At 24.1% G+C, this 8,610-nt stretch overlaps 1 protein-coding gene across 1 annotated transcript; it reads right to left on the bottom strand.

The window, feature by feature from the left end:
• Positions 1–3,148: 3,148 nt before the first annotated feature.
• LOC130963158 (transcription factor MYB3R-3-like) lies at positions 3,149–8,224 on the bottom strand. Its single transcript, XM_057889308.1, has 4 exons — positions 8,153–8,224; positions 7,866–7,917; positions 7,536–7,593; positions 3,149–3,246 (listed from the first exon to the last, which is right to left on the bottom strand). Exons 1-4 carry the CDS (start codon positions 8,209–8,211, stop codon positions 3,149–3,151), a joined length of 267 nt encoding a protein of 88 aa, XP_057745291.1. The 5' UTR covers positions 8,212–8,224.
• Positions 8,225–8,610: the final 386 nt, after the last annotated feature.

Here is an 8,610-nt window from a genome sequence, read left to right as displayed (position 1 = left end):
TTAGGGACCAAAATAGTACTTATCCCTTTGTTTTACTGATTAATTGTGTAGGCAACTAAATTTAGGTTTATTTTACAGTTTTTGTGTTTGTTTTAAATCTTAATGATTTTTTAACATGCTTGAATTTTTAATGTTAATTATTTATTTTACTGATTGTGTAGACAATTAAATTTAGATGGATAATACCAACATGAATGTAGTGGCTCAAGAACAATAAAAAGAAATTTCTGTTGAAAAAATTGTTAATTTTGTTCCGGACGAATCTACTTCAGTTGAAAATAGCAACAAATCTTCATTAAAAAGTGTTTATTGGCAATACTTTAATAAATATAAAGAGAAAAAAGAGTAAAAGACAAAGTGCAAGTGTGCAACCATTGTAAGTCAGTTATTAGACAGCATATCATAAAAGAAGTTATTTATATTTTTAATTTCTTAATTTGTTTAGAAATTTTAATTGTGTTAAAATTATATATAATAAAATTGTTGTATTTGATTTTTAGGTAGAAAATCTGATTATCAAACTGCAAATGAAGATGATAATGCATTTTTTAAACTGACGGAAGAGTAATGTTGCAAGAATTTGGAATTAGAAAAAATGTCTAAAGACATTTATCTTTATTTATGTTATTTTAGTTTTATTAAAAACTTGATGATCATGCTATTTATAATTTTATGTTGGATTTCTTTAAGATTTTATTGTTTTTGTTTTTATTTTTTATTTTATTAGCATAATAATATATATGTTTGTAATTTTATGTTGGATTTTTTAAAAATTTTATTGTTTTTAATTTTAATTGGAATTTAGTTTTTTATTTTTTATTTTATTAATATCTATAAAATTTGAAATAATTGAAGTTTATATTTGCTTTGAAAAAATTGATATTTATGTGGGTAGGATAGGGTAGAATTTAGAATTTTAGGGTGCGAATAAAATTAGAATCGAGAAATTCTCAATTCATAGATAGAATAGGATAGAATTTTAATGAAATTTTCAACGCGGATAAGATTAGAATAGGGTTCAAACCATACCCTACCCTACCTTACCCTACCCTATTGTTAACCGTAATTTTCTTCTTCTATTTCCTTCTTCTCTTTATTCGGTCGCAACCAATTACCACATAGTATTTTTATCACAACTTTCAATCTTGTATAATCTCTCATTATGTTAATTTGTATGATAGGTGTAGATTTACTGAAATAATTATTTTTTCCGTGTCATTTAAATATCCAAATGTATAACCTTTATATCGAATCTTTCTATGTTATAATTTTAATGTTATATACCAATGAATAATATTGTAAAATATAATTTTAATTTATCTTTTTCATAATATAATGAAAAATAAAAATGAAAATACATAAACTCAAATATCAAATTAAGAATTTTTTATAAAAAATATATTAAATCAAACTATGAAACAAATATGTAACTGTAAAAGAAATTGAGTTAATAAGAAATAGGGCAAATGACAATAATAAATCAAGGGGAGCCAAATATTTAATGCACATTTATACGTAGTTCGAATCAGCTAAATTCGAACTCCATTTCTACATAATTTGAATCAGTTGGGTTCGAATTATACATAAACACACGCACACACTAATTCGAATCAACCTGATTCGAATTACACACCGTCATTCGAATCAGAGTGATTCGAACTACACTCACGCACGCCTTTTCAAGTAATTTGAATTTGACTGATTCGAATTATTCATGGTATAATTCGAATTATGCTGTTAAAAAATTAATAATTTATTAAAAAAATTAATAATTTAAAAATTAAAAAATATATATTTTATTTCATACATTAAAAAAAGTTAACAAAATATTAATTACGAGACTTCTTTAAAATATTAATGAGCTATCAATTTGAATTTCATACAATACTCTTTTGTCCATTTTTAATAGCTCATGAATATTTTTTAATAAATTTATTTAAATTATACTACAAAAAATATTTTATCTTATGCAAAACAATTTAAAAAAATAACAACAACAACAACAAAGCCTTATCCCACTAAGTGGGGTCGGCTACATGAATCAAACGACGCCATTGTGCTCTGTCATGTATCATGTCTACAGAGAGACCGTTTACATGTAGATCTCGTTTGACCACCTCACGGATGGTCTTCTTAGGTCTTCCTCTGCCTTTCGTTCTTTGTCCATCTTCCATCTCATCCACCCTCCTGACTGGATGTTCTATCGGTCTTCTTCCCACATGTCCAAACCACCTGAGACGCGATTCAACCATCTTTTTCACAATGGGTGCTACTCCAACTCTCTCCCTTATATCTTCATTCCTTATTTTGTCCAATCGCGTATGACCACTCATCCATCTCAACATCTTTATCTCTGCCACACTCAGCTTATGTTCGTGCTCCCCTAAATGGCTTAAAAATGTTAGGAGTACTATAAAAATTTGTAATGTTCTAATGACTTAGGTAAATACATGCATGTACTCAAATTTTAAATAAAATACTCTACATAGTCAATAATAATTTAGAAATGAAAGAAAATATTTTATTCTATACAAAACAATTAAAAATATATTTTATTCTATACAAAATAATTTTTAAAAAATGGCTTTAAAAATGTTATGAATACTATAAAAGTTTGTAATATTCTAGTGATTTAGGTAAATACATGATAAAAATATATTTTCTTTAATTTCTAAATTATTATTGACTATGTAGAGTATTTTTTTAATGTCCTAAATTATTAGGACATTACAAATTTTTATAGTACTCCTACCATCTTTTAAGCCATTTTTTAAATTATTTTGCATAAAATAAAAAATTTTTTAGTATAATTTTAATATTTTTTCGAAGAGTAATCAGCTATCATGAATATTTTTTAATAAATTTATTTAAATTATACCACAAAAAAATATTTTATCCATATCCAAAAAAGATGATTGAAAGAAAATAATTGTGGATTTAACTGTTCAAATCCCTAAATTATTAAAAAAATGACATTATCCATATCAAAAAAGATCAAAGAAAAAAAATCTTATTTTCTAAAACCCTCTCCTTACCAGTCTGAAAATTCAACCCCAACTTACAAATATTGAAACCAGTACATTCCATACTTTTTTTTTTTCCATGAAAATTTCTTGTAATTCCAAAATGAAACCTTAGCAATGTTGCGTCACTCCCTAGTCCAAGGTGCTTTAACAAGTTCTGGACTAAGAACTTTTTGCCATCTGTGCAGACATTGAACATCTGTTCTATCAGGGAAAAACTCAGCTGCATTCACATTTTAAATTGGTGTCATGAAATTGAGCATAATTCTTTCAGTAAGTAAGTGGTATAGAAAATATTATGTCTTATGATTCGCAAGACAAATTCCTGTGGTTCAACTTCATAATAAATAATTCTCCTTCACAGAACAAATTGGAAACAAGGAGGCCACTCAGATAAAGATGCTTAAAACGTCTTTTTTTAAAAATGTTTTCATGTTGTGTTTTAATTAGTTTTTGTATAATTCATTCGGTATTCCTCACCACATATTATTAAATTTCTCAAAAAATTTTCTTTCCAAAAACAATAAAAAATATTTAATTTGAACTAAAACAAAAAAGGTAATAGATTAACTATTAGATTTTTTTAAAAGATTATTTACATAAAAAATATATCACATTCATAATATATATATATAAAACAAGCTCTTAAAATTTTTATAAATAAAAAAATAATTAATTTTTATTTGTATAATATTTAAAACAATTACTATATTATTATTATATTATAGATTAAAATTTACTAATTTAAATTTTGTTTTTATTTTTAATATAAGCATTAGAAATAAATAATTTTTTTATAACAAGATGTAACGTAACAAAATATATATAATATTAATTAGTTTTTAAAAAATTATGAAAAGATGGTTTTTTCTAATAAAGTGTTATTAAAAAATTAACATGATAAAACTAATTTCAACCAATATAATATAATAGGTTATTAAATATATTTAATACAAAAAACATTGAATATAAATTTTTATTGAGTTTAAATTTTAAATAATTTTTAATTGAATTTTAAAAATTTTTATTTTAAAGAGTTAGAATATTTTAACATCATTTTTTTCGTATCTTTTTAATTGAGTCTTTGATTTTTTAAATTATAAACCTTATTTATAATTAAGAGTAATGTTTTAACACCACCAATTAGTCACACATATAAAAGTACAAAAATAATTCTATTGTCATAATTATAATCTAATTTTATAAGTAATACAATATAATAAAATTATATATAAGTAATATAACTAAATTTTATCTACATCTATAGTCACATTTCATAAATAATATAATTAAATTATATTTATGTTTATAATTAAAATATAAATAAAAATACAAAAATTATTAGGATGGTTAATTTTTTTCGTTCATAATTTTTTATTATTTTTGTTGTGAAAAGTTTAATTATTTTAATAATTAATTATTTTTTAAAAAAGATAATTGAATAACACAAAAAAGTATTATTAAGAATAATTTATTTATATATGATTCAAAAATAATTGAATAATTATATACGGTGAAAAATTAATATTATTAAAAAATAAAAATAAAATTTATTTTAAAATTAAAAATCATGGTTTTTTTCTTTTTTTCCAAAATTTATCTACGAGTAATTTTATAAATATTTTATGATGAATAAAAATATTAAACTCGTACTAAAAAATTTATTTTTATTCTACTAAACGTTAAATAAACTATTGAAAATAATTTTGTTTCCTCCACTAGAGAAGAATGATAAACTTCCATACTTCTATTATGTTATGGCAATAATTTAGCCTGTTATTTTTTAATGTACATAATAATAATAATAATAATAATAATAATAATAATAATAATAATAATAATAATAATAATAATAAATAATAATAATAAATAAGTATATCACAGTAAAAAAGGAAGCCTGTCACCAAATAATTTATCATCCGAATTATATATGAATCAAATTGATAATATGAGGGCTAACACTACAAAAATCGATAACAAGGTTAGAGACTTACAAAATCTTTCTTAAGATCATAGAAAAAAAAGTTTATATTTGTGTGATATATAAAACAATTATCATATTATTATTATTATTATTACATTATATATATATATATGAGCAAAAAAAAGTCCAACTGTTTTAAAGTAAAATTTTCTTTTAATATTTGATTAAATGTTCTTGTATTTAGTACTTTTTTTGGCACTTCCTCTTAGTTACAAATATAATCATTATAATTTTTTAGTTATTATTGCTAGGGGTGTTTACAGATAGGATATGACTGAAATTTCGATCAAATCCGCACTAAACTTATTAGATCAAATTCGATATTCGCACTTTTTATGTTTGGATCATGTATCAAATATATCCATAAAATAAAAAATATTAAAAATTTTATTTTTATAAAAAAAGTCAATAATTTTTTTGTTTATTTTTTTAAACATATTTATTTCTATCTAATTAGAGTGTGGATCCGATTCGATCCAATCTGATCATCTTACAGATCAGATCATATCCTCAAATTACAAATCAGATACAGATAAATACTGTAGATTTATATGGATATGATCTAATCTATGAACACTCCTAACTACTACTATAGGTTCATTGTTGCAAAAGAATGCTTCTTTTATTATAAATCATTATTAGATCTTAATTACCATTAAAACAACTTAATTGTTAACAAAGAGATAATACTTATTGGTCTCTGAAATTATGTTCGTATTTCAATCTATAGTTGTAAAAACCGAACTGGATTGGCTGGTTCGACCGAAAAATTAGTGAACCGGACTAGAATCGATTCGGTTTACTCCTTGGACAGTCTAAGGAATAAAACCGGTGTTAACTGGTAAGAACCGGTCTAATCGAACTAGTCTGCTTGAAAAAATTTTTAAAATGTCTCCACAAGGTCTCGAACCAAAAATCTTGAAACAAAAACAACCTTTACTTGCCACTTAGCCATTGCACTTTTAAGTACTCTATTTGACAAATACTAATTATATAGTATACATAAATATCTAATATAATTTAATTTTTATTTTTTTCTATTTTTAAAATTAATTATATTTTAATTATATACCATTATTAATATAAATATAAATTTCACTAAAAATTTATTAATTTACTTGATCTATTTTATTGCTAGTATTATGATTAAGGTTATTTGTTTTGATGTTAGTGTTAAAATCTACTGATATTATAGTTAGATGATAGACTTTGTGAATTAATTATTTTTTTATTGTGTCAAAATAAAATACTATTGTAGTATTACAATTTTATGGTTTTTTATATTAGTTATTTTTAGAAGTTGAGACTTGATTCTTCATAAAATGTTAGTGAAGATGTGTGTTTCAAATTTTAATTTTAAGTTTTTAACTATTTTATATTTTATATTTACGTGAGACCGGTTTTATCAGTTCAATCAGTGATTTATCGATTGAACCAATAAACCAGTAAACCAGTAGCTTGACCGGTTCGATTACTGGTTCGGTTCTAACAACTATGTTTCAATCTAATTTCAAAAATTTCGATTTACTCAATTAATCTCCCAACTTAATAGTTATGACAATTGAAAATTTTTTTACCTTATTTTTTTCAACTAAACACTTAAAACCCTAATATGAGTCATGGATACCTAAGTTAAAAAATCAAACTAAGTAAATTGAAAATTTAAAAATCAGATTAAAGCTCGAATATAACTTCAAAATAGAACTTTAACTTATGTAGTGATTAATTTAAATGAGAATCAAATAAATCAAAATTCAACATAATTTTTATCAATGTTTTCAAATTCAAAATTTCTATACCAAAATTAACTATGATTTTCTTTAAATTAAAAATTTAATGAAATAGTGACTTTAATTATCTTAACCAATGTCCTAATTAATTACTTTTATGTCTTAAAAAAACTGTATATGAGAAGAAAATAATTAATTTGCCTACTTTAATAAATAGTTATTTTACTAAAATGAAAGAAACTATTTTTTTAGAATTTTTTAAGAATTAATTAATATTATATATATTTTGTTACATTATATTTAATTATAAAAATTTTATTTATTTCTAATGCTTATATTAAAAAAAAATTTTAATTAGTGAATCTTAATCTATAATATAATAATAATATAGTAATTATTTTATATATTGTATGAATATAAATTAATTATTTTTTTATTTATAAAAATTTTAAGAGGTTTGAGCTTGTTATATATATATATATATATATATATATATATATATATATATATTATAAATGTGATATATTTTTTTATGTAAATAATTTTTTAAAAAAAATCTAATAGTTAATCTATTACCTTTTTTGTTTCAGTCCAAATTAAATATTTTTTATTCTTTTTGAAAAGAAAATCTTTTAAGGAATTTAATAATATGTGATGAGGGACACCGAATAAATTATACAGAAACCAATTAAAACACAACATGAAAACATCTTTAAAAAAAGACGTTTTAAGCGTCTTTATCTGAGTGACCTCCTGGAAACAAATATTGTTTACTACCATATCATTAAATCTAAATACCTATTTTTTTCCAACTCTTTCCCTTAAAGGCTGCAACAGCATTCCTTAATGTCTCATCCTGCAGGAGTTTGAAGAGCACTATGTTGTGATTACATGAAAAGTCAAGTGGTAAAAATGACAAGAAAATATCTTGGTCTCAATTTGAAATGTTACAGAACTATAAATACATTGGCATTTTTAGCATATAAAGATGTATATTAAGAAGCACTAAATCAACTAATATGAATTCACTATTAATCAACTTCTTAAAACAGTAAGAGCACGTATCACCAAAACATTAAAGACAATAAATAAAAGTAACAACAGCTATCTCCAAGTCCAATTACTAACCTCCTCTGCTGTCCAAGCACCCCTTGCTCGCCTTATAGGACCAGTAGTTCTCCTGTGTGTAACACAATATTCAAGTGGTGAAAATTAATTATTGAAGATCACAAGAAAGATCCAAAATGGAACAAAGCAGATATCCGTAGCAAGAACAAAAAATCAGCTGCTATTGCTAAATGCAAACATTAAGCAAAATCAAGGAGGCACACCATATATCGACACAAAACGACACCGTTATCAAGGTACAACATCATTGATTGACAAAAAGCAATGAAAAAAAAGCACATGAATACCGATGAGGGGGTGAAGCCGATGCCTGGCTACCTATCCCTGGGGACATAGTGGAACTCATAGTGGAACTCGCAAGAGATTGAGGGAAAGAAAGAGAGAACACACAAAAAAAAAAAGAAGGAGCAGTTTCGAGAACTCTTGTTCCCCGTTGAGCAAGAACAGAAGTTTTGAGAGTTAATGCCCAAAATGGTCCTTGAAATTCCCAACTCGCTTCAGATTAGTCCTCCATTTTTTAAAATGACCAAATACATCCCTGACTCTCGAAATCGTGAATCTCCGTTAATCCAAAAGTTACCAGACATTATAACACTGCTGATGTGTGCAGTTAAATGCTTAGTTGGCAATTTGAAAAGTGACACCGTTTAAGGGGAACAGGCCAAACGATGCCGTTTGCTATCAAAAACACTTTCTTCTCTTTTGCATCATCTCTTCATCTCCTTCAACTCGCAGTTGTCGAGCT

This window comes from Arachis stenosperma, chromosome 2 (assembly GCF_014773155.1).
Source record: "Arachis stenosperma cultivar V10309 chromosome 2, arast.V10309.gnm1.PFL2, whole genome shotgun sequence".
Lineage (NCBI taxonomy): Eukaryota > Viridiplantae > Streptophyta > Magnoliopsida > Fabales > Fabaceae > Arachis > Arachis stenosperma.
Note: the sequence above shows the minus strand (reverse complement) of the source record. Positions and strands in the feature narration are given on the sequence as shown.